Here is a 27,493-nt window from a genome sequence, read left to right on the forward strand (position 1 = left end):
TGTGTTTTTTTTTTTTTTTTTTCCTCCAAGGGCATCTCAAACAAGCTCAAAAGAGAGGAGATAAGGACAAAACTGAAATCCCCCCTACGTTTAAGAGAACCTACGAAACAAAACACAGTTTTTGAGAGATTTGTTTTGTCTGAGGAAGCTTGTGGGATACTAGCAAGTGCAACGTGATACATCTAGCTTTGAAAAAATAATAGAAGGCAGCATGATTCTATGATCAGCCAGTATTTGTAAAAAGCCAGATATAACTGCTCAAGTGCCTCCCTGTCAAAATACATAAGTATAACTGAATTGTATCTTCCCTTCTAGTTCAATCAAGCTTATGGCAAACCTTTGAAAAGACAGCTGGACAGAACTCACTAAGTGTGAAGTGGGAAAGAGAGGCCCGGTGCTGACTCTCAAGCAGGGTGAAAAGAATCTAACTGCAAATATAAACGGTGCAAAAGACATCTTGAACTGTTGCATACAAAGTCTAATATTTCAAAGAGTTATTTTGATCTAAATTCAAAATGGCACCTTAAGAAGCAAATCACATTTTTGCCAAGTTTGTTCACCTACTTTACAAGAGGCAACACTTCACCAAGATACAGGATATTTTCATTGATGCCAAGCTGAACAAGCCAACATTACCAAGTAGACCCACCTATGACCTCTGAATATTAACATGACCCTGTTCAGCCTAGCTGAGATGTTCTAAGTTTTTCATTTTTCCTTTTAAGGAGCTTCAAGTTTAAGTAGCAATAACATTTCCGCCACTCTAAAGCAAATTTTTTAGATTGCTGAAAAAAACAGCAATTCCTCTTTCCCCTCGTTTTACTTGTAAACTTTCTTACTAGCAGATTACCCACTGAAGCTTTGAGAGCACCCCGTCGTACGCTCTGGACTATCCATTGATGTTTATGTACTTGTGCTTCATGTGGGAGAAGTTCTACAGCAGATACTGCGAGTTTCAGATGAAGACACTGGGCAATTGCCTCCAGACATCCCGTGCCACAAGGCATGCCTGCAGAGAACTGTATGAATCCTCAGGAACGAGCAAAAGCCTCTTTGCATCATCCAAACCCTACTGGAACAATGCTGGTAAAAAAAGCATCACCTTTTTCAGGGACTCGTCACTGGGAAGACTCATGATATGGAGAAAGTGTCGCCTTGAGGTCTCCTGGGAAGCTTGTCCACTCCCAGGATAATATTACACAGATTTCCCTCCCACCTCCCTTCATCTACTTGTGGGGAGAACGTTAAGCTTCTATATTGCAATGTCTAATTCCCCAAACACGAGGTGACATCAGCACAGTTATTCTCAGCTTTAAAGCTCCATTTCAGCTTCCAGGAAAGACGAAGAAAGGGAAGTTTCTGAGCACTGCATATAGGCTGTAGCTTTCAGCTGCCTGAAGCACGAGTCAGTTTGGAGTCATTATACTGATATGGAACAGGAATGTAAACAAAATCAAGCCTTTAAGATATCGTTGTCCAGACTGGATGCCTTCCTCAAGAGGCAGACTCCTCAGATGCAACTGGAATGTGTCAAGGGTTCAGGTACCAGGAGAAGGACAACCAGCAATCGCGGTTCTTGTGTGACCTGGGGGCTTTCATAAGGTACAAAACGGTACTGACTTGTCTGCACAATATCTTCTTACAGTAGGGCAATGATTTTATGAATGTTCTATGTCGAATCTGAGGTCGTCAACCTTCCCCGTGAGCAGACATCTGGTATTACTGGCTCAAGCGGGACACTGGTGCCAGTGGCACACAGCTCTACTCTACACCTCAGCCAGCTCCGTGCCTCTGAGGGATTGCATCCAACTGCAAACCTCTCCTGTGATATGGACTTGTATCCATGTAGGATGGTTTGAAATCTTTACCTTTGCATTTTTACTTCGTAACAGGATCTGAATCCAGATCTCTAGAGGTAAAGAGCTAAGGAGTTATTCAGATACATTACTTCACCTTGAACTGTCTTAAATAAAATAAGAGTAAACAACTAAGCACTGCACTGAAGTGCATCGCTTAGCAACTACTGAAAAACACTGAATCCAGCAGACTTATGTTCTAACTCGGCTCCTGCCAAGAATTTTCCTTGGGAACCCTAAGACAATTGAAAAACTACTTGATTAATGATAGTCATGTCAACCATTCATGGTGTCCCTGAAGCCCCACACCTCCAAGACAGAGATCTGGAAACTTTCAGAGCACAGTGGCTGATTATTGAAAGTATTGCAATGGCTGGTTCTTCCGTGGTCCAGGTCTGCATCGAGGTAAAGAGCCTGGCCATCACCACCTCCTGTGAAGAGACAAAGGTAAGTGTAAGGTAAGAGTAAGGGTGTTTCTGCATTTCTTAGCATGGGAAACTGCTATACACAAAAAAAAAATACTTTAAGACTGAAGTGCTTCCTAAGTGATGTCTGCTTGCTGTCTTCAGGTGTATGATCAGAGTATGATCAAATGCACAGCTTTCAAGTGACACTATCAGAACTGGCTGATTTTTTTTTTTTTAATTTAAAAAAAAACAGTGATGCAAGTCAGTAAGAACAAGAAGCCTGACTCAACTGCCTGCATTTAAGATTTGTTTTTCAGTGCTGGAGGATCTTGGGAGCTACCAACTACATATTTTCCCCTCCAATAAAAAAAAAAAAAGAATTCTGTTAGCAGTCAAAAATCAAAGCGGGGAAAAGACCAAGATCAATAGGTAACAGCACTGGCTTGGTCTTCTTTATCATTACAAAACGTGTCAGAGTTAAAAGCATTTGGGTTATCTGTGGGTCTATGTCAAGATTCACAGAGCTTGCAGCCAGAGAATGCAGCGAAGTGAAATAAACGTAGACAGAAATGTGTTAGGAAAACAAAAAGGAAGATTCCCCTATTACTTACAGGGCAACCATCTCAGAGCAGCTACTGAAAATATCTGCAGAATCAAAAGGGTGGAAATGCTGGTCTACAGCTGGAATTGCACACAACATTAATTTCTATGCATCTACTACCCAAGCTTGTATTTCTCTTATTACTGCCCCTAGTGTAACACATGGTAAGTGTAAGCGACACTCTTATCTAAGGCTGATAGGAAGAGCTGGTGGGACACCTGCTCAACAGTAAAGATCTCTGAAATACCTGTGACACATCATTAACAGTGACTTCTAATTCAGTTACACACACTCTGAAACTCTTACCAGCCTAGCTGCTACTGGAGCAGCCCAACTTACGGCCAGTTAGAGCACATGCTGCTAAGTGGGAAAGCTTAGCTTGATGCTACAGAGGAAGTGACCAGGCTAGCTGCTCTCCCAAAAAAGTGTCAAGTAAAGCTTTTCAGGAAAAGGATGACTATGATTTTATACTTGTTCCTTGTAAAACCCATTTAGGTGACTTTACTGGGCAGGCTTTTGCCAAAGTCAGCAGCATCACAGATCCAATAAAGTCGCAGGAGAATTAACATGTTTTATAGTTCACCCTGTGTTTCAAAAGCCTCAGTGCAAAGTAAGTTCCTCTTCAAGAACTATTTCTCACCATGATTAAGAGCATGAAGGTATGGCTGTGCTTAAAGCTACGAGTTACTGTCTTACTCTAAAATGCCTGATATGCAAGTTTTCCCACAGAAAACTTTGGTTGGGTAACAACATCAGGTTTTGGTCACTTTTGTCTCTAACTGTAGTGATACTGAAATACACCTATGGTAAATATAGGTGACTGTCTCACCGAAGGCGGAGAGGAAGAGCTGGCAGGTAGGATATATGCTCAAATTCTCACACTGACTCACCGATAATGATGCATTCGCTGCTGCCAGCCATGAACATGGAGGCTGTTTTGGAAGGCAAGTTGAAGTGCCGAGCCGATAAGAAGGGAGAAAGGCGATCCGAGGGGCCTGATGGGACGCTGCTGGAAGAGAGGGTGCTGGAGGCTGGTGGGGCATGATTATCTGGCTCTGAACCAGTTGTGGCCAGTTCTGGGTGTTTTATGATCACCCACTCATAGCGTTCCACTTCTGGCTGCAGCTACACAAGGGCAGAGAAGAGCAAAGCTTGAGTTAGTGCACACACACTACACACAGTGCTCTGCACAGTGGAGAATCATAGAATCACAGAATGGTTTGGGTTGGAAGGGACCTCAAAGATCATCTAGTTCCAACCCCCCTGCCATGGGCAGGGACACCTTCCACTACACCAGGTTGCCCAAAGCCTCATCCAACTTGGCCTTGAACACTTCCAGGGATGGGGCAGCCACAGCTTCTCTGGGCAACCTGGTCCAGTGCCTCACCACCCTCAATGTAAAAAATTTCTTCCTTATATCTAATCAAAATCTCCCCTCTTTCAGTTTGAATCCATTGCCCCTGAATGTTCAAGCCCCTCAGACCCCACCCACACAGTTAGCAGTAAAGATTGGATCAAACTGCCTTTTAGGCCAGACGTTGTTTTCTTTCGCTCTATCTTTGCTTTTTAGGTGACTGACGAAACGATGCAATGTGTTCTGAGTTACCTTGCTGCATCTTTTAAGAAAACATTCCGTGCAAGGGGAGAAAAAGGGTTACCACAAAACTGGAAAGTACAATTTTCTCCTCCACATTAAAGAGCTGAGTAGAGTTTATAGACGAGGAAGGAATAACCCAGCCTCTTCACGTGGAAGGGAAGTAAGAGTTACTCGCACCAGTACAGCGGCTCTGCCTGGCTACTGGGTAGCGACAACAGAATCATAGAATCATAGAATGGTTAGGGCTGGAAGGGACCTTCAAAGGTCATCTAGTCCAACCCCCCTGCAAGGAACAGGGACATCTCCAACTAGATCAGGTTGCTCAGGGCCTCGTCCAACCTGGCCTTGAATGTCTCCAGGGATGGAGCATCCAGCACCTCTCTGGGCAACCTGTTCCAGTGTTCTACAACTCTCATGGTAAAAAATTTTTTCCTAATATCCAATCTGAATGTTTTACTCACCCGAAATACAAAGCACTCCCCGGTTCCAAAGAAACTCAGCTTGCTCCCTCCTCGCCTGCGCTCGCTCCAGTCGGTCGACAGATAAGCACCGCAGACCTGGCACAAACAGCACCGTCAGGAGGCTCCCATTGCAGAAGAAAGTGCGTTACACTAATTGACACCAACATTTCAGAGTCCAGCACGAAGGTTTTATTTCAGTTTGATTTTCAAAATCTCTGTATCAGTGGATTAAGGCAGCACAAGTACTTATACCTAAAGATAGATTTAGACTGCTTTAATCCCCTGGCAGGTACTCTTAAATCCTAAGAGTTTCATAAATTAATTCACATCTCTGAGGCCTTAAAGGAGAAATACTCCAACATAACCTCAGGTATCAAAACCCAAATCACTCCAAACTTGTAAATCCTGACTTCCACTTCCTCATTTTGGCATCCGAAGTGAGAGTATTGCCACAAGTGACAGTATGAGCAGTTCTGCCTGAACATTTTCTGGTCATAAACAGTAGCCTTGAGGTCTTTCTCAATTTTGAACTGTAGGTTAAAATCAGCTTAGCTAAGGCAATGCAGAACTAGCTCAGCTATTTAAAGCAGCATATTCAAACGGCGTGGAGCTCACTAGTTTCTAATGAAGAAACACGCAGCCTTAGAGGGCTGAGGTTCTGTGGAGTCTTTTGTTTGCACTGGAAGAATTTCTCGCTACCAGCAACAAGCATCACTGCCAAGTGGACATAGACCAAACAATGAAGCTCTAAGAATGGAATGAAAGCAACTCTGCTTTTTTTTTTTTTTTCCTCCCCCTCAGAAACTTGGTTAAACAGAATTGTCTAAGGTACATTTGCTGTTTAGCCTCCAGCAGCATTACAAGCAGAGCTCCTAGGACAAAATCACTGAAATTATATATATTGTGTGCGTAAACAAAAAGATGGCCCAGAACTCTGTTTCATCTGACATGCCTGAAGCGCATGAGAGTCATAAAAGAAAGAAATTTTCTTTCTAAAATGTAACAGCAGACATATGAATAAAAGATGAACATAATCCTTTGCAAAAAAACCTCCCACAGCCACCAAACAAAAACCTCTGCATTTTCTCCTACATTTTTTGTTTGAACTACTTTTTTTTTTCAGAGTAAGAAACAAACTACACTCTAAAACCAGCACTACAAAAACACTTACAAAGCTAGACTTTGTGACACGCTCCGAGATAAGAAGCAAAACAATAATTATTCTCCCTCTTTCCTTTAGACACCACAGGCATTCTACAAGCCACTGGCATGTCAGTGCAGGCCTGGGATGGCCAGAAACTCTACCAGAACCATGAAAGAGCCTGGCCCATTAGCATTAGGTAGCTGCAAATAAGAGCAGAAAGGGGCTTGTTTCATAGGCAGGCACTTGCAGGAACATCAGCAGAAATGTAAGCCCACAGGCTGCAGCAACAGCCTAGCGCTATATGCAGGATATTTAGCAGGGATGTACAGTGGCACAGACAACCAATGCTCCGTACAGGATGCACCTTGTGCCCTCTGTTGGAAGTTCTGGGAAGCTTTCCTGGTTTATGCATTTTTTATTTTTTTTTTAAACAAGCATGAGAGGAAGCTAGTGTTTCTGTTTTCACATTATGTTGTCCAATATTGTTATGCACAAAAAGCAGAGAACCAACGCTCCTTAGATAAGGCACCTGCGTGTACTCCTCCTGAGGTTCTCAGAGCTTTCTTGGTTTGTGTGTTTTTTTGTTTTTTGTTTTTTTTTCAAACAAGAATGAGATGAAGTTAAAGCTTTTATTTCCACATTATGTAGTCCAATATTATTCACACCATTCTCTCCACATATCCTGGAGAAAATGAAAATATCTTCTGTGAATCAGGAGTTTCTTAACACAGTTCCCCAGCCTCCCCCTCTGATTCTGCAATTAAGAGAGTCTGTCCAAGAGCTCAATGAGTTACTGTAGTCCCTCATCTCACATCACTTACAAGAGAAATTGCTGCCCAAGACCCACTTTACAAGATCTACTCAAGAATGCACAGTCCCACAACCAACAAATGGAACCATTTAATGCATGCATTGTTAAAAAACCCAAACAAAACCTCAAGCAATTTCAGGTCCCCCAGTTCTTCATTTCATTACAAACAGTTGCATGTTGTAATACGGAATTACACAATTGTAATTACACAATCTCCTCAGTTGCCCTTCACCTCACTCACCTCTTTTGCTGTGGTCTTGATGAGGAGAAGAGTTGGTTCATGTCCCTCACTGTGAGAATAGAACCTAAAGTGCAGAGTATACAAAAATGAGCACTCAACTGCCACCAGCAACTGCAGTTCTTTTCCTCCTCAGGCACCACCTCCTCCTCCAACTGATGGCATGGCAAAAAAGGCATCTGAAGACTAAGCACATTCCTGCAAATGCTTTCCACAGTGCATTGTAAATAACAGAGTTGAGTGCAAACAAATACTACCCAGCAGTTCTCCTCTACTCAGGTCGGTGTACAGAATAACTAGAAGCCCACCTATCACAGCAGTGACATTCTACAGCATTTTGCATTAAGAGGAAGTTGTGTCCTGAGGACCCACAGCTGTGTCTGAAGGGCTTTTGGTTTTCAAAGAAAATACTGATGATGCATTCTCCTTGCTTGCTTTTGCTCTTTCCCACAGGCACATGAGGAGAGCAGACCACTCCCCACCTCAGTACCTCAACAGCAGATGTCAAAGTCATTATTAGGGGCTATAGGACTACAGGCTTGTGTGTCAAGTGCAAGGAGAACTCACATCTAGTTTATCCCACTTTAAAAACAACAACAATCAGATTCATAGGTACAGGAATCTCCCGTTTCCAGTTCCCTTATTCTTCAGATCAGTTTGAACGTGGTTATCCATCAAAAGAGTGTGCAGTGTTACATTCACATCCAGTAGGGAATGAACCAGTCTCAGACCAGCATATTCTATGAGCTGATGCAAATCTGACTTTTCCAGTTGGTCTTCAATGGTTTAAAATGGCTTATATGTTCTGGCATATAAAGTATCATGGTCAAATGCTGTAGCTGATAGGAATTTGTCACATTTGCATCCCATTGCTAATAATATTTTTCAGATCAAGTTCTGACTAGGCATGGTCTTTTCGTCAGTCCAACAAACAGTTCACCAGTTGCTCTTTTTTGTCCTACAGTAGAGAAGAGTGGGGAAGGCTTTCCTTACCTGCTCAGGCTACAGCCATGTTCCAAGGTGGTGAAAAGCAAGAGGGGCTGGCAAAGTGCAAATCGCTCTGGGATCCACGACCAGATATCTCGCATCTCTTTCACACTGACAATTTCAGACTTGAAGTTCTCGGCATGAACAGCTAAGTGCACATTCTGCCTGAGAAACACAATATAATACAATACAAAACGGTGAGAAACAGTAAGTTAACAACAACACAAGTTTTGCATTACTGGACACTAACATGCAAAGGCAGCTGAACACTAAAAGACTCTTTGCCATTGTCCTCACGTGATTAGGTGGCCATGACTTTGTGAAGATAATAAACTACTGCAGTTTAACATAATCCTCGAGAGGCAGTGATCCTGCCTTGCTGAAATACCTGAGCAATTCCTCTGTATGGCAGCGGTGGCCTGCACCTTTCTACATAGAGGACATTAATGGTGAGCCGGCTAGGAGGATCATGACCTAAATATATCAAATTATATTTGCTGTTTGAGATAAGTCTCACTGGTCCTAGTATTTAAGAATAGAGAACGTAATTCCTAAAGAAACAGTCAGGACCTGAAAGCAACGGGCAGTACATTTTCCCCGTCTGAGGCCCTGACTGTATCGTGGAATTAGAGAATTCCTAAAACCCTCAGAAATCTTAGAGGAATCAGTATTACCAGGCTAAGCAATTTTAATCCGAGGCAAATATTTGAAACTTTTGGAAAGTCCCACCTCTTTGAAATGACTTCCACTTTGTTAAGAACCAAAGAAGTTCCTAGGCTCATGGCTGCAGACGGAGCCTGAAAATGCGAAGGAGCACTAGACGCTCACACCAGAAAGCAAAGCCCCATAACCCCCAGAGGGGTCTGATACAATTATAAGAACTGATTCATGACTTCTAAACACTGGAAGGTAATCATCATCATCATCATTTTAACCAACGTTCATTTCTCAGATTAAATAAACACACAAACTCAGAGCCTGGGGATTAAACAAGTGTTACTGCATCCATGATGTTAAAGACTTGTAAAATGCAAGAGTGACAGCCAAGTGCATGGTGGAGGTGACATATGAACTCACACAGATACTAAATTACTGGGCAGCCGTTAGTTAAATGAAGCTTTAGGTGGTTTGCTCTGCATGCAAGGGTTCAGTTGCAAGTATCTGCCAATTTCTGGTGTGGTTTTTGGTTTTTTGTTTGTTTGGTTGGTTTTTTTTTTGACAATTACACATTTCTTTCCTCTCAGTTTCATGGAAATTAGAGAGGATCTCAATACTGCATATCTGCATGTAACTGAAGAGCTTAGCTCACTCCCTAAAACACACAAACTACACATTCTTTATTATTTCTCTTGCTCATAGCACCACAAAATCAGCAGCATTTTCACCGTACTTTAGAGCAGTGCTTGCTTGGAGACATTGGGAAACACTCTGAAATTTATTGTAGCTGCCTTAGTGTCAGCATTTCTAACAAAGTGACTCCTTAAGTCACTTAAAAAAATTAAAAATTACTGCTTCCTCTAGCAAAATGAACCAAATCACTACTTGTGTTGCTGCCCTGCATTATTTAGTTAGCAAGGAACTTACACGTACACCTATTTAAGCAAGCTGCAACTATTAGTGGGTTTTAAAACTGATAGCATCACCGACTAGGACATTATTTGTGCTTTTAAACACAGCAAGCTGACACACAGGAGACATCAACTGGTCTGAAGCAAAGTATGAGTCAAGACTTGAAGCCATATCTTCAGAATCTTACTTCAGGTCTCAGCCCTCCAGGTCCTGTCTGGTCTGCAGCTAAAGGCTGGTGGCACTACGGAACAGAGCTGAGAAACAAAGCTCTGGTTTCAGTTCATCAGAAATTCATTTTCTCTCACATTCAAGGAACTAAAAAACATTCAGGACAGTCAACTAGTTTATTACAGTGAATTTCTGGAGGGAAAGCAATGATGATAAATAGGCTAAGAGTTAGCAGCAAATATTGAAACAGTTCTAAACTTACTAACCTCAGTCAATCAAGCTCATAATTATTTGTCTGCTTTATCTGTACATTTTTCACACTTTTGTGATCTGTTTGGGCAACCAAACGTAAGTACTTGGTCCTGAAAGGCTCTCAACCTCAGTGTGCCTTTTCTTTTGCCTCTGTTCTTTCTCCTGGCTACTCTAAACTGCTGATTTAAGGACCGCCCTACCCAGACCCTACTCAAAGCCTGTGCTCAGCTAGTTAACACACAGTAACTAACATTCACAGTTACACATCACTTCCAGCATCCTGTGTCTTCCTGCAACTTTTCCATGCAGGCAGAATATCACCTTTACAAACAGATCTTTCTGGTTTACTGGAAACCATTTACCATTGTACTGGCCATTTCAAACTACTCCAGGAAGCTACTCCTGCCCCTTGAACACCACGGTGAACCATTTTATAGTTAATGTCACCACTCAGTTAGTAAAACCCAGACTGTAGCTTGACTGAAGGATTTGAAATAAAACGACCTGCTATTTCCCAGTTGTAAATCACGGCTGCAGGTGCTTAAGAGTGAAACCTGACCCTGTGCTGAGACCAGTGTCAGTACACAGCCGGCACCTGCCTCAAGCCAAACCCCATGCGGCTTAACAAAAATGCAAGTTTTTTGTTCAGAAAATTGCAATTAGAATTACAAGTAACCAAACCTGTAATCATCCTCTCATTTTTGAGTGTTCCTCTAATGACAATGAAAGTCATCTGCTTCCGTTGGGTAGTTGCTTTCCGAAGTAGTAAGGGAGTGAAAATGAACAGCACACAAGTTGGCTGAGGGGAAAAAAAATATACAAACCAAAACAAAAAATGTTTTGGTCACTATTGGTTGGTGAAAACTAAGTTTAGCCTTCACCAGAGGTCCTTCAGGGTTATCTGGTAAAAAACCAGCAGTTTGAGAGAATACTAAATTTGGACTGGCACTGCGTTAAAGTCTACCACTAGAACTGAAAAATTCATTAAGGTTTTACCCTGCATTAGTGTTTTCCTCAGTTCTTCATGTTGGCTAATTGGGATTGACACGACAACTTTCTATCAATTGCTGATGTTGGAAAGACATGTTCAATTGTTATTATCCCAAAGGAAATCAGATTTAGAAAAGTAGCACCATTTCAACATTTAATAAAGCAGCTTATTTGCTATTTTTCTAGGACTGTTGTTTTTACAGCTGTATCATTAATACAACGTACTTCAGAGACCTCGAAGTTCCTGAAGACAAAGCCAACGTTGACAACACGTGGTAGCACCTGTCACAGTGGATATGCTCTGCATGGATCTCAAGACAACAAGGTCTGACTCACCGAATTACATCTTCCTGCTCTACTTTTGTTTTGGGTCAAATCTTACAGGGACGGCATTATCTTTAAGATCCATCACCATTTCGGTTCGGGGATAAGTGCACGGTGGATGCGACGTGTTGTTTCTCAGTGACAAATGGCAATAAGCTGGACGTGGTGTATAAGCCTGAAGTCTAATCCTGTGCCGACATCCGTGTCAAGAGACACCCTGAATCTACCTAAGACCCCTCAAAGCAAACTACACGCTTCCTAGCAGACATCAAGGCCTTCTGCTGCTTTCAGAACATTGTCACTACAGTAAAATAACACATGGATGTTGAAGATTTGCTTGGCTGGAATTAACAGCCTCCTGATTTATTAGAGGTAAAATCCTCAACACACAGGATACGGTATGAAACATGCTTTGATAAGTGTCTTGTGTTCTTTCAGACATGAAAACATGAGGAAACTAATTCCAATTTGGATTTTATAAATTAGTTCAAACGTTAGTGTGCGTCACTCAGTAAAGTTAACTCAGGGCACCTGCAACAAGGCCAGAAGATTCTCAAAGGCATTAAACCCATACATCTGCGGTACTTAATACTCACAGGGCAGACTTCTTTCCAAGTTCTCTGCTTATCAGATATCACAAGCCACTGGGTTCTGTTCTTTAAGATTTGCTTTTCAGGCCAGGACTTGATGAATGACTTCATTAACCACTAATGCTATACGGCTGAGTAACTCTGACCTCCCTGACACAGGAAAACAGTCTGTCTTCTTGCCTCTAAAAAAAACCCCCTATCTACTGAAAAATCAATATAATTTGTATGAATGGAGACAAAGCACTTCTAGGAGTGCGCCAAGTTGGGTTCGGTCCAACACCTTTCCAATTAACCGCGGAAAGCTTGCAAAGAAGAAAAAAAAGTTGAGTGAGCCTCACATTTACTGCAACAGCGTACACCAGGTTTGGATGTGGGACAATACCTAACGGCTCTGAAGACACGTTACTTGAGATGTTTTTTAGAAAAGAACACTTTTTCTTCCAGTGTAAAAAGGACTTCTATCCCACTGTTGACATCCCACTCTTCCATTCTGGAAAACACAGGCTCGTACTGGGAGGTGGAAGCGCTCTGTTGACTAGCCAGGCCCACGATCCCTGATCTTACAACTCTGCAGGTGCTTTGAACTAACTTTGCAAGAGTGAATTCCGGAGATGTTACACAGGAACTGGATGCTGTTATTGCTGCCCTGCTTCTCCTGCCCCAGCATTAGCGATAACGACAGCCTCGGGAAAAACAACCGGCCAAAGACAGAAGAAACGAGCAAAGTGCAAAGATTGAAGTGTTTTAACCTACCTTTTGGGAGGTGCAACACTGCAACAGGAGGGTATGGAATTGACAGAAGGAGAACGTATAAGGAGAAAGACAAAAAAAGATAGAACAGATCAGTGATTTCCTACATCCGCGACAAGGTGAATGAAAGGAGCCTGGAGAGAAACAAAGTGAGGTTTGATTCGAATCACCAAGCACGAGAAAACAAACAAACAAACAGACAGGTTAAAATATTTCCTATTTCTGGCTGTGGGTGGTGTTGTGTTTTGGGGTTTTTTCCCCTTTTTTTGCTGCCTGCTTGTAGTTATCTGACCGGAAAATAATTTGTTGTCATCTTGCATAGGCCAAACGCATCTGGACGAGAGAACTCACTCTGATCCTATCGAGCACTGGAGAGGAAACCTCACTTCTCCAGCACCAACCTCTGCCCACACTGGGATCCAAATGGAGCCAAGTTCACGGTGTTACTGTGCCAGGGGACACCGAGAAGTTCCAGTATGTTTATAAAAGTAGCCAAGAGAGGATAATGGTTTTTCACTAGCAACTTTGCCCGGTAAGACAGTAACCACTGGCGTTATTTGGGTACAAATTTAGTGTATTTTGCTTTGAAAGCTGTTGTTCTGAGCAAGAATACCTCTACAACATTTAACACAGCAGGAGCTTCTGGGTTTTTCGTGGCTGGTTGAGGTTTTTCTAATTATTATTATTATTTATTTTATTTATTTTGTTATTTAAAGCTCTCGTTCTGTTGCTGAAGAATACTCTCAGAAAGGATATTACAACTTTCCTGAACTTCAGTACAGGAAGAAAAGATACACATCAGAAGATTTAATACTTCTGGCTGCAAGTCCCTTATACAATGGGCTGAACTCTACCCGATGTGACATTCCAGTGGCTGAAGGCCTTGGAATATTGGAGACTGACAGAGCAGTCTCTTCCAAGATACAAGCGAAACAAAGCACAAGCTCATTGCAAACCAAACTGTGAGTCTAAAAATAAACCACTGGAAAAGACAGGAGGGAACTTTACATATTCAGGCACATGGAAGAGGTTCAGCTAACGTTTACGTTATTTTATAGGCTGAAATCTGCTGAGTATGCATTTCAATACCGTGGAATGATATCTGTTTGCAACTACCATAATTAACTCAGCACCACAACTGGCTGTAAGACCCTAATTCATTAGTGGCTGGTACCTTTTGATTTCTGAAGATTTAGAGAAAATGAAAGACTGTCCCTCTGGAATACCAAGTTCTAGATATCAGGCTTACTGATCCCCGCAGACTTCTAGGAGTCATCCTCCCTTCAGAGCTCAGGAGAGCTGATAAAACTGTTCAATGCTTAAATTTAGATTTCAAAACCAGTTGGGAGAAGTTTTCTGCAGTCACAGAAGGCCTTAAGAGAAACAGAACATGTCTATGACACCAGTATTTACCTGCACAGACATTTGCACTAGGCAAGATGCTGATTTTATTTAAATTAATATATTGCTGCCTTTTCTATATACATGGAGAGGTCTTTCAGCTAAACTTTTTCTTATTGTGGCTTATTGATAGTAAATATCACACTGGAGCAGGATTTAATTTACTAGTTTCACAGCTGATTTTTCCTCGCCTCACTTCTGAAAAGAAAAATTGTGATTACGCAATCATCTTTTGGATCAGTTATCCTCACTCTTCTCTTCCATGGCTCTTTCAAAATCATTCTAATAGCACATGAACCTGTCACAAAATAGGTCACCTGTGATTACCATTCTCTTGACTTTCAGGAGGCTTGCAGTCAAACCAACTTTAACAGTAACCTGTAAATAAGACTTATTTCTTCCTTGCTCTGTTAAAATGACTTCCCAATTAAGCAAGATGTTCCCAGCTGGGACAGCGTTTGCCTGCTTAAAGGAACTGCTGAATTCACAGTACTGAGCAGCACGAAATTGACATTTTATATAAAATAATCTTGTATTTAAGAAATAATTTTCATATTTGTTTCGGTACTTTTCTTCCAAGTAATTTATCAGAGTTTTTTCCAGCTTTGCTCAAATGCCTTTTAGCTTAAAACCAGCTTGTGAAAGACGCTTTTCAGATACAGTACTTGCAATTAATATGTATCTGTAAAAAATAATTATAAATTAATCACCAAGTAAGCTATGAGAAACTGCCTCATTTCTTCTGTAACACAACATTTCAGTTAAACTTCTTGTTACACTCCCAGCAGTGCTTAGTTTGGGGCTTCCGACTTACTATGCAGAGAAAAAAAATCAGCAGAGATACCAGCAGGTACCAGTAGAGCTTCTCCACCAGCCACCCAGGACAGCCTGACTGCTGGGAAAACTCACTAGATCACTCAGGCTACCTGTAGCCTTACCTTTTCTGTTTGACCGTGATGCCTTTCTGCTGCAAAGCCTTCTCGTTGGCCATCTGCAGAAGCTGGATCTCCTTCCGTGAGAAAAGGCGGATGGCAAAGGCTTTTTCCAGAAGCCTCTCCGGAGTCACTGACTTGGCAATGTCCCTCACGAAAGCTCGAATGTCCTGCTGTACGCTGTCAGACTCCATGGGCTGCCCAGCCCTGACTTTGTGAAAAAATTTCAGAAGAGCCAGCGCGACACGGTAGAGAACTTTGTAGCCCTCCACCAGAAACACGTCGAAGACCCGCGCGACGTACACCATAGGCAGCTCTCCGAAGAGCCACCGCTGCCAGTCGGAGTACACCTCCAACACGTCCTCGGACACTGCCACCATCAGCTTATGTGCTGCCTGGCAGTACTTGTTCACCAGGTCCCCAAACGTCATGCAGGACGACTCGAAAGCCAGGAAGGTCTGATCGATGAGCCGCTTCGCCGGGTCGTTGCACGCGAGGATGCGACAGACCTGTTCGAAACACTCTGCCTCGTCCTTGCTGTAGTGGAGGAGCAAAGCCACCACAGAAGGCAGCGCTGGGCAGAACGAGATGTCCGGGAACTGATTCGCAACGCACAAAATGATCTTCCGGACCGCCCCGACGCCTTCGGCGTTCAGGCAGTACGTGGGGACCAGGCTGTCATCCACAAACTCGGGTAGGGGAAGGGAGCTGCTGTTCCGTTTTCCAACGATCTTCACGACAATGTCCCGGTACACGTTTGCATCTGGGGTCACGGTGCGGCACGGGATATCGCTAATTAGTTTGTGGTACACTTTGGCTCTCAGAGAGTGGTTCTTGGCCCAGTAGCCCTGGCGGGCCAGCTGCTTGAGCTCCTGGAACTCTGTGCAGGTTAGCTCCTTCGTGTCCTGGCTCTGGACAGTAACATCCATTTTGTCCCAATCCACAAAGCGGTTGTATTCATCCATGGCTCCAGAGGAAGCATATCAGATAAATCACGAGAATGGAGATTTATTTAGTCATTAGACTTGCAGATTTTTCTGCAAGAGTGAAAAAAAAAAAAAGTTTGAATACCAGGTAATCTCCCATTTTCTTTAGGAACACATACGTACATTTAACTTCTTCCTGCAAAGCCAAAACCGTTTTCTAAAGCAAACAAGGTTAAAGATACATGCCTTCTTATTTTTACGCCAACCTTTACTTCCATTCTGTCAATAAGTCATACTAAAGTAATTTATCAACGGCCAGCAAAGTCGATTTCCCTAACTGAAGGTCCAAGCTGAGGCACGGACCTGTATGTTAATTTCTCATTTAGAGAAGACTCTCACTTCAAAAACTGTAAAGTCTGTTCAATTAGCAATCTCTCTTCCTAATTCTCTGGGCAAGTAACTGTTATTTACACTACAAGGACGCGGTCTCATGAGCAGCTTACACTGTTTTAGACTGCATGGCCAGTGACAAGAGACACTGACCTCCTGCTGGCCACAGCCACGTGTTCTTAGTCATTTCTTTGTGCTGGTACTAGCACTCGTGTGGCCACACAGTCACTGAGATTATCTTGTTAATCAAGTACAATTTTTCTTTTCCATTGGATAAGCAAGATGTGCAGCTGTCCTGACCTCGCAGACACTTCTATGACCAGATCACCCTCTAGACAGCCCGTTGTCACCAACACTGCGCACTGCTGCAACAGCACCAGGGGCTGAGAGGTCAGGTCCTGGCCTCTAGCTCCTCAAAGCACACATTTACAAGATCCACCAGTTGACTCCAGCTTCAAAGTGCACCCATGTCCCAGCAGACAGCACGACTGCAACCACTAACACCCATACTTAAATCAGCTTCAATCATGTCAGTGCAAAACTAGAAGGGGAGACACAAGAAAATTCACTAATAACAGCGGACAACGGGTTTGCCCGGTGCTGGAATGTCTCTGCTACCGTGTCCTCAGTGCCAGATCAATGCCAGGAAGCACAAGGCCATTGCTGCTGCATGCTCTGCAAAGGCAGACAATCCCTATAAAACACAACAGGCCTATAAAACTGTTTTGTACAATTAAGACATTATGTGGCAAGGTTAAATCAACAAAAAACAGTTACTGAAACGATTCCAAAGAACCCTCAGTCATTCCTCTGTCAACGGACTGGAGAACGGAACTTGACGTTTATGAGAACAGTCTTTTGTATAACAGGTGCATTAAAATTATTTGAAATTCATAAGGTAGATCAAGACAGACAGCTCATCCTCCCTACTTCACCACAGGAAAGCAAACCAAACATTTTGCCTCAAGTAGACATAAGCTCGTAAACATACAGTTAGCATTAGCTTGGACAGCCATACATCGAATTCCGACAGCTTTAGATTCCGACTAAATATCAGTCCGGGTATTTTGGAATTACATGCTGAAACTCCAAAATTTAACTCCTCTTTTAAAAAGTTAGCAATAACACACAGGAGCCTTTCAGAGAAGGCTTTGGGATGGCTCTTCTCTACCAAATATTTACTTCAGTTTGTGGGTTTTTTTTTTTTAAATAAAAAGATTTTTTTTGAGTCATCTTTGTACAATGTAAGAGCAATACAGAAATGCTCACCATCTTTTTGTTGTATTCTTTCACACCTAAAACTAATTCCCAGACTGTAATTAAAGCAACACATTGTCCCAACTCCAGTTCTGAAAGTGAGAAATCTTACAATGTTCCGCTCGCGTTCCCTACTAGCGGGTGAACAATCCAACGCGTGGTGAATTATGCTTCACAATGGAGGAAGAGTTGACATTGAAGGATCAGAAAGCGACATCGCTATGAACGCTCGGCCGCCACGAGCCAGCTATCCCTGTGGTGACTGTTCTGACACCTCCTGCTTAAAACCCAAAAAGTCAGAAGGATCGTGAGGCCCCGCTCCCATGGTCTGTATTCGTACTGAAAATCAAGATCAAGTGAGCTTTTGCCTTTCTACTGCCCCTCTACTCAGCTCTCCTGAGACCCCACCTGGAATACTGTGTTCAGCTCTGGAGTCCCCAGCACAAGAAGGACATGGAGCTGCTGGAAAAGGTCCAGAGGAGGCCTCGAAGATGATCCAAGGGCTGGAGCACCTCTGCTATGGAGACAGGCTGAGAGAGTTGGGGCTGTTCAGCCTGGAGAAGAGAAGGCTCCAGGGTGATCTTATAGCAGCCTTCCAGTACTTAAAGGGGGCCTACAGGAAACCTGGAGAGGGACTTTGGACAAGGGCATGTAGTGACAGGACAAGGGGCAATGGATTTAAACTGAAAGAGGGGAGATTTTGATTAGATCTAAGGAAGAAATTTTTCAATCTGAGGGTGGTGAGGCAGTGGAACACGTTGCCCAGAGAAGTTGTGGATGCCCCATCCCTGGAAGTGTTCAAGGCCAGGTTGGATGAGGCTTTGGGCAACCTGGTGTAGTGGAGGGTGCCCCTGCCCATGGCAGGGGGGTTGGAACTAGATGCTCTTGGAGGTCCCTTCCAACCCAAACCATTCTGTGATTCTATGATTCTGGGAGGTTTCCATCCCCCAAGCTGCCATAGGACACCCATGTTACACTGGGACAGCTGTACCGCCCCAGTCAAACACCCCGCCTGCTGCTGGCCCTGCAGTGGGTCGTGCCTGGCACACACTGGGCACTTGGTGCCAAAAGCGAGAGCCTCCCTCAGGGCTCACCCCGCCCCCCCCCCTCCCCCCCGTCTCGCTGGGTAAGTGACAAAATGATCAAATTTCAGAAGAGAAACCTAATCCTATTTAGCAGTGACCAAGGCACGGAGAGATGAACCGCTCTGTTCATGGTCACTTCAGCACAGAAACTATTACTGTTCCTGTGCTTGCTGGCATCTCCTCTGTGCAACAGCTTCCCCCTTCTGCCATCATCCCTTGGGACCTGTTTATATTTGTATTAGAGAGGGTTAAGCATAACATCGAGCATATGAGACAACTTCTAAGATGCTCAGAGTTACATCTCAGCTGTCCTTTTTCCAGTAAACTTTCTTCTCCCTCCTCCTTACTCTTTCCTGTCTTTTTTTTTTTCCTATCATTCAGAGACACAGGTGTATTTAGAGGTTGCCTGAAACAGTAATTTTTCACTCCAGAAGTTACTGCCCATTCCTGAAACTAATGAATTTGATGAGGATGTGCCCCTCAGCAAGCTTGCTAAAGCCCATGGCTAGAGGATGGAAGTCAGACTGCCAGAACTTTTGATTTGATCTCACAGTCTTACACATACTTTGGCTGGGATAAATCTGCTGGGTCTGCAAGTAGGTCTGGCTACTTTTGCTCTTCAAAGCTCTAGATGCTGCAAGAAAACATGACAGCAAAGCAAATGGGCATTGCCAAGGTTACTAGAGCATGACCAGCTCTTAACTGTGCTTGCAAAAGCAACAAAATTAGTGTGCTTCAGCGTAACGGTGCGCAGCTCCCGCCACCGTGCCAACAGCTACTGTAAGCCAGCAGGCCCCAAACGGGGAGTGTTTACTTGCCAAAGGAGAAGAACCCATGGAATTTCAGGAAAATTCTAGCCGGCCTTCATCTCCTCCTCCCACTCCTTCCGAATCTTCCTCCGCTCCTCTCTCCCTCTGGGCAAGTTCTCTCTCTTCTGGCAACCATGTGAAGAGCAATGTTTAACTTTGAGCTGCAGGAAGAGGAGACAAAAGCTGAATCAGCAGCGAAGTGTTAGCTGGTTGTTGCTGTCTCCCACCCGTCTCTCCCACCCCAAGGGAGCAAGCAGGCCGTACAGATGGTTGTATTTGGAGGGATGGAAGGATGGAGTGTCAGTTAAGGAGTAAAAATAGAGGAGGATGGCTGGGTAAGAATACATGTCTGTGTCAAAAAGTCCCATCTTCACCTAAACTGCCTAGCTTTCATGTGTAAAGAAGGGGTAAACACAGGCAGAGGAGAAAAAACATTTCAGAATGTAATGTTTGTATAAAGATATGGTTAAAGGCAGGCAGAGAGACCCTCCTTATTGCAACAAACCTCTGGCTAAAGTATACTTTAGAGAAGTTAGCATCATGTTGTGCTAAGTATCCTCTAACTGGACATGGGACGACAGGGTAGATCAGCACAGAACTGAAATGCTTTCAAGTACCCATTAGAAGAGGACTACAAGGGGATTGGAAAAATTAGCAAAAAAAATTACATTACTTGTAATGACAACACAGCTTGAAAATGATGTATACCTTAAGAGGAAGCAGCCATTATCCTTTCTAATCAAACTGACTTTTCGAAACTGTAGGAATTGACACAGAAGAACAGAATCGGGAGAAAAAGCTTTTTTTTTTAGTAACTGCCACACAATTTTGAGACTGTTACATCTATTAGTCTATAACGAAGCTCTTCAGTTAAGTGCAATATAAAAAAAACCCCAAAAACAACAAAATACCCACACAAGAGAGAAGCAGAACTAGAAAAATGCATATTGAAGATATTCCAGAAAACGCTGCAACACAGGCGAAAGATTTTTCAAGGTTAAGTTTAAAGTATGAAGCAAGCAAGCAATCATTACCATGCAAAACCCAGCAACGACCATGGTAAACGGAACCAGCATGGTTCCAAGTAAGTGCCAAAATTTCGAGGCAATATTTGGCTTGCTAGTCTAGCCACATTTTCCATTCCATTCCCTTAGCTCTTCCCATCGTCGTCTGGGTTACTTTCAGAAGACAGCTGAAAACCATGCTGCATTTGTCGAAACCAGAGCAGCAAAGCCAAGTGTGACAGCCAAAAGTCTGATACTGCCAGTGAAGAAAAACCTATGGAAGTGTCTAAAAGCACATCAGCAGGAACAGCTAAGATTGGAATTATGCCTTACCTTCATTAAAGGGAATATAGAGCTACCATTTTACAAAAGATAACATGGCTAGGGCCAACTTTATTTTTTTTTTTGCTTTCCAAAATGCAGGAATTGGCAAGCTCAGATATCTGAAGCACAACTAACCCAGAGGACAATTATTTCTTTCAAATCCAGAGCACACACAGTACTCCACAGTAGTGAAATATTTACATTATAAACTTTTAGAAAACAAATTCCAACTTTGGTTAAAACTTGAGATTACATGACTTGATACTGCTTTTAACAAGCACAGGAAAGTTTCCTAAAAAAATCCAAGTTATAATTTATCAGGAGAACCTTGTCCCCTATTCCATTTAGGTATTCTTGCAACTTTGTGTTCTGAAAGTTTGAATACAGATTAATATCTTGTTAAGACATTTCACTCAAACCTACTGCAGCTGCTCTATAACAAGAAACTCAAACTGAAAATACCATTTTTCACCTTGACTATGGACAGTTACACCACCTTTGATTCAGCTGTTTCCTGTGTACCGTACAGACACAGCTAGATAAACGACAACCAAAACTTTGGCATGAGTTTTTACAATGTGCTAACAGAAAGTAAATATTTTCTTTTGCTGCTCCATAAACCAAGACTAATGCTGGACTCCCAGACCTGCAGCGCATCGTGGCCATTTATTCTGTGGAGCAGTGACATAGCCAGGGAAAAGACTCCAGTCTACTCTCTTTCATAAGCTCGTTACACTAATCCGTGCAGAAGGCACACTAGCAGATAAGAACTGCTTCCTCACATCTGCCAGCTATTAGTCCTCATCCCAGTAAGAGAAAATTAAGCCCAAGACTTTGAGCAGATGATTTCCCATCCTTGAGGAATGCTCAATCACATCCGAGATGTTTGCTTCATACACTGAAGAATCTGGCAGAACAACACAGAAATAACACATCATTGAGGAAGATGTATGCATCAGAGCCAAAATTCAGCACTCCATTTAGCACGAGAACTACCTCATCTGGTGTAGGAGAGCAATCTGGACCACGCTGATGCATCCTTTTTGGTAGAGCACACAGTTCAATGGATCGCTTTAACGAGGTTAAACGCAGTTCGATCTCTATGATTTGCCCTGGGCACTGTGTACAGCACAAGCTGGGCTCCAGGAATACCATTCTGGATAATGCTCTAATACCAGTTTACCAATAACAATAGGGGATTAGTTAGCTGCTCCCTGCTGGTTTTGATATTCTTTTAGGACAAAGGCGAGAAACTTCTCCCTTTTTTGATTAACTGATAAAGACCCAATATCAGAATACACTGCAGGGCAAATAATTTTAGACATCTAGATGGTTTCTCTTGGGATGTCACCATTGCATATGAAGCGCAGTCACAGAAGGTTTGCCCTAGAATCCTATGTATCATTCTTAGGAAAGTACTGTTGTCTTCTTAAAAAGACTCTTTAAATTATCCGTGATTAATCCATTGAGTACTTTGCTACAGTCAAAAGTTCAAATACACAATAAGCTCTTCACTGCTGGCCAGATAAATGACAGTAGCTTATATTTAGGAGAATGTGTACACCTTAGATCTGCAAGCACTTCAATAGAAAGCAGCACCTCCTCCTTCCCATCCTCTGCCCTGGGATGACGCAAGCACTTCCAATAATCATTGTTGATACTGTGAGCTGTACAGATCATTAAGACACCACAGAGGTACAAAACACACACAAAAAACCCAAACAAGCTAACAGTCTGGAAAAAAATCCCACTCTTGTTGAAAAAATGGAAAAGAAATGGTTAATCGTTCCACAAAGGGAGAAAAAGGCTAAAGAACAGGGTATTGTAAGAGGATACTGGATGGTAAATGTTATCGAGGAGGTAGATCAGGAGCTTCCTGTCCTGTCTACCTCATAAGGAAAACAAGGAACAACTAGTAAAATTAGAGAGCAGAATTCCTATCTTTTTTACCCCCAAATCAAAAGAAAACTGCATTTAAGCAGCAAAACTATTTTACATGATGCATTAAAAATGATCCATTTAAAAAAAATAATCTGTCAAAGTAGTGCAGAAAAATGAATACAGCTTTCTTACTGTACTGACCATGTTTTCCTTCTAGCTTCTTCCAAACTGTAAGAATGAAAAAGTCTCTCATGTTGTGCTAATTATTCCTCTTCCCTTCGTTTCAAAAACTGAAGTCACTAGAAACAGGTCTCCCTCCAACAGCAAACTTTGGCCCTGATAAAATTTTACACTGAACATGCAATCTTCAGGCTTCGATTTTTTTTTTTTCCCCCCTTAACACCTCAGTTTGTATCTTTCCCCGTTTGGAAGTAGTCCACTACGTGTAACTGTCAGTATAAAGCTCCAACACAGTAGCAAATCCATATGCCATAAAACAACCCATTTTCCTGCTGTCTTGTCCGTTTGACATCTATCACCTCTAGATCTCTCTCCACTACAAACATTTACTGGCAGAAAAATATCTTTAAACATCTGTGCTTTGAAACATTCTCCTCTTAGACATAATGCCCACATTTATGTTGAACACAGATTTATTTCTTTTCCTCCTTCCTAAACTTTCTCTACAGGAGGACATATAACTATGTTTTATTTCTTACATGTTTAAAATTTCTTTAGGTCCAGAAGAGCAGCTGACAGCACCAACAGAAACACACGTGGATTTTCACAAGCAGAAGACGCTATCTTAGGCGTGACCTTTTCTGGTATCTAAGAGAGGTGTTTGCCAAGAAGCATTTCGCAGACAAAGGCAACGTTTATGGGTTTATGAGTATGAGAACCATTCAGAGGTTAAAGAGCACATACCTCGTGGGCCTGTTCCTCCCACTGTCTGACCCGTTGCAACAGAACACGATTATCCCTCTTCAGTAGTTTTTATGACCAAGTCTCGTGACAGTGTGTCCATGAGTTTTCTCTACGGAGCGTTTGGTTTCTACTCTGGGCCAGTGGCTACAGGACAGCGCACCTGTGCAACCCTAAGCTGCAGGAACACTTTGCATCCCAAGCTGCAGGGAGTGCAGGTCCCCAAACTCATGCAGCCTGACTACAACCCTCCAAGCCTCCAGCCAACAGGAACCCCCCCAGTTAGTACTGCACCGAGAAGGAGAACGCAAGCTGCTTTATGGAGATGAACACACCTTCTGACAAAGCCCCACAGACCTTCCTACAGACAACCTCAGCACTCACCATCTGTCCCATACTGTAACCACTTTTTGTTCTTTGTTTGGTTTTATCCTTCTGTTCCAGAAAACAGTAGCCTTTTCCATGTAGGATTTACCAATACGTCCTGGTGAGGCTGGGCCAGGTAGAATCAGGAGCCTTGTCTGCAGGCTACTGGGAAGCATTTGTTGTTCCAGCGACATAGAAGCAGAATTAGCTGATCACAAGTCTCAGCCCGCACCTTGCCAATACAAATATACTTTCCATTCAAATATATACACACGTACACACAAAGCACACGTTGCATTGTACACATTGTCTATATACAATATATATCCCAATATATATCCCATTTTTTAAAGCCACCGATCAAATTCAGATTCTTCACAATATTCACATTTATCAAAAACATGTCCACGCAGACGAATGTTGTACATTCTCTCTTGGAAAAGCTTCAAAATATGAACTGTGCCATTTAAAGCCTGTTAAGGAAACAGGATAACACCCCAATTCCCCACATCACCTTCAAAACAGAAGACAATAATCAAAGCTGCGCAAGGATCAGTGTGGATACTTCAGCCAATTGAATTATTCTGTTAAATTAACTGATAGGACATATTTATATTGATCTAAGACCTCCCAGTGCAATATATGAATCTTCAAAGCCTTAATCTGGCAGTGCTGGAGAGCTTAAGGGATACCTAAAGCAGATAATGGGCGGATGAACCAGTAACCCCAGGCTAATCAAGTCCTCACGCTCCTAGTGAGCCTATGGAAATTGCTGCTTGCAGTCCTTGCCTTTGCAGTAAGCAAACGAGGAGGTATGCTCTGTTCCCACCAGCAGTGATCACTACATCTTGTTTATTCCACAATAAATTTTGTGCTCCCATCATTTCAGTTGGCAGCTAAAAACGAGGTAGGAAAATCTCACCATCTCAGACTATTACATTATTCTCTGCACTAAGTGCTAAGGGTGTAGAAGTTTTCTCTTGGAAACAAAAGCTGATTTTCAGTAAGATGAGCGTATGAAAATTACAAAGTTAAAGCTCATTTTATACAGAATTATTTTTCTCCCAGCTCTGCAAAACTCTAAAGATTTTGCCCCTTTCCCCCAGGATTGCTCAGAAGAAAAGCTTTAATAATCTGGTATCCCTGATAACAGGTTACCCCTCTCCTAAAACAATAAAGGGTAGATTATCTGACACACAAGAGAGTTCAGGCATCAATATCAAGCTAGTTCCAAACACACTTTACAATTAAAGGAGGACCTAATGTTAGGCAGAATGCCAACAGTTGCATTTCAGGGAACTTGAACAATATGTCCCTTCATTTTGATACTTATTTCTGTAGTCTTTCCAAAGTCATGCTCTGTTAAAATTCAAAGAGTAGTGACACCTCCTCCAGAACAGCAAAGGTAGAGAAACAGCATTTAATAAGGAAAAACTAATCAATGTAGAATCCCAAACTAGTCCTGCATTATTTTGATTATGATTTTCAAATCAAAGGGCATTTATAACAACAGGTTGACTGCTGAGTTTATTATTTTACTATTAACATATATTGCTAATCCCTAGTCTTACTAGTGGGATTAGCAAAACTTTGGGAAGACTAGCCCTGTTAGAAGGCCAATAAGACAGTTAAGGGGCCAGAGTATAGGATATATAAGAAGAGGCCTTGCTGCTGATGGTGTTCTTTACTCATGTGCTTGTCCTGAGTAAACCTGAAGGGACTTTACACACCTACTCTGCACTGGACAATGGATTCAGAGTCTCTCGACTGGAGGAGAGGGCTTACAGGCATATTGAAAAGTAAAGCAGGAGCAGGAATCTCATCTCCACATGGAACCAGATTATAAAGCAAATGTTTTCTGTATACAGTGAAGATATTACAAAAAAAAAAAACCAAACAACAAAACAAACAAAATAAAGAATGCCAATGCTCCTCCACCATCTGGACTGAAGTGCTTTTATTAGTCCTTACCTTAGAACTTGTCCTCGTATAGATCTTCTTATGACTTACTCCTTTCTGCTGGGCCTGCTGGTGGGGGAAAAAAATTACAAATTAGACTATTTTTTAAACAATGCACTGGGCAACATCCACGTGCATCAGGTGCACCACTGACTTCCGTATCTTCAAAAAAAAAAAAAGTATCTGCTTCCGCTCCTGCATGGCTTCCAACATTCACACTTGCAATTGCGGTACGCAAAACAAGGGGACAAATATCTTCCCAATAGAGAACAGCAGCTAATTAACCACATTATTAAAGGCCTTACAGCATACACAACTCATTCCAGTCTCTAAAACCACAAGCAGGAGTACTACTTGTGGCATCTTTGCCATAAATACTTTTAACTAATATTCTCACTGTAGCTGACTGCTGTGTTCCCCTCTCCTCCTTTGTCTATAGAAGTACAAAACTCTGCATTAAACAGGGAATCTCTGGAGAGCACCTCCCTTCCCAGTGCTAACAAAGGGATTTACTGCACAGGTAGGGGATTTTGGAATACCAGCTCTGCAGCTTACAGTATTTAGATCCCCAGTTCTGAAGCAAAAATACCTATATTCCAAAGATATGCAATGGAGTATGGGTTTAGATCTGCTGACTTGCTGAGGGCTGATATACCAGGCCCTTGTCCTATTACTTAGAAAATTTGAACTCATCTGACGAACATTATTTTTCTTTCTAAATGAATAATATGCATTTTGAAACAACCCAGTTCTAGTTTCTTGCAAAATACAGTCATTGCAACAACTTTGTGTACAAGCTCTTTCTCCCTTAAGTTGTTCTGCCCTGAAAAATTAACAAACAGTGTTGGTGTAGCTACACCAAAGTTACACCTACTCGCTAACATAATGTATCTGCATACACCCCAAGCACAATTAAGCATGGTCATTAATACAGACATGAGATGTCTTCTGAGCCTCTTTCCCAAGACAGTGGGAATCAACACCACATAGTCTTTTGCAACATGCCTGAAAGCCCAGGTAAGTGTCCTCCAGCTTTAGAAGTTTAAGCAAGAGGAGAACAAATGAGACATGGCAAACCCTAAGAGTGTGAACACCAGAGATACGAGCACTTTCATACGTTAATCTCAGAGAATTTACCACAGCTGGACATCTCCAGCATGTTCTCCCACCAATCCACGTGGACTCCGAGCAAGTCAATCATTAATACAGAGCAATTAAGGCTGTCTATTTTTATATGAGAAAGGTCGCGTGACTGCCTGGTTGAGTACAAAAGGAGCAAACTCCTAAAGACCAACATTACTTCGACAAACTCCCCCGCACTGCCCGCTCCAAACCACACCCCGTGCAAACACGGCAGCACCCTGCAGTTAAACACAACAAGAAAGGGATCCCCAAACGAGCAGACATTTAAAAGTTATCTATTTTGAGCGTTAACGTACATCTGTCTGCTTCTGAGCATGCGGCCGTGCAGTCTGACACAGGCAGTTCCAGTG

At 42.5% G+C, this 27,493-nt stretch overlaps 1 protein-coding gene across 2 annotated transcripts; it reads right to left on the minus strand.

Moving 5' to 3' along the window:
- Positions 1-260: 260 nt before the first annotated feature.
- TBC1D24 (TBC1 domain family member 24) lies at positions 261-16,102 on the minus strand. Of its 2 annotated transcripts, XM_009988061.2 has the most exons (7): positions 15,085-16,102; positions 12,749-12,766; positions 8,109-8,267; positions 7,119-7,182; positions 4,923-5,018; positions 3,755-3,989; positions 261-2,287 (listed from the first exon to the last, which is right to left on the minus strand). In XM_009988061.2, exons 1-7 carry the CDS (start codon positions 16,041-16,043, stop codon positions 2,133-2,135), a joined length of 1,686 nt encoding a protein of 561 aa, XP_009986363.1. In that variant the 5' UTR covers positions 16,044-16,102; the 3' UTR covers positions 261-2,132. The 2 variants fall into 2 exon arrangements, with proteins under 2 accessions (XP_009986363.1, XP_009986364.1); XM_009988062.2 differs by lacking the exon at positions 12,749-12,766.
- Between the last annotated feature and the right edge of the window lie 11,391 nt (positions 16,103-27,493).

This window comes from Tauraco erythrolophus, chromosome 17, assembly GCF_009769465.1.
Source record: "Tauraco erythrolophus isolate bTauEry1 chromosome 17, bTauEry1.pri, whole genome shotgun sequence".
In the NCBI taxonomy this organism is placed as follows: domain Eukaryota; kingdom Metazoa; phylum Chordata; class Aves; order Musophagiformes; family Musophagidae; genus Tauraco; species Tauraco erythrolophus.

Coding starts and splice junctions, on each gene's coding strand:
- TBC1D24 (XM_009988061.2), bottom strand. CDS start 16,043: ATGGATGAATACAACCGCTTTGTGGATTGGGACAAAATGGATGTTACT. Junction 7,183..8,108: donor CATGGCTGTAGCCTGAGCAG/GTAAGGAAAGCC, acceptor TCTGCACTTTAG/GTTCTATTCTCACAGTGAGG. Junction 3,990..4,922: donor GGGAGTGCTTTGTATTTCGG/GTGAGTAAAACA, acceptor GCCCTTGTGTAG/CTGCAGCCAGAAGTGGAACG.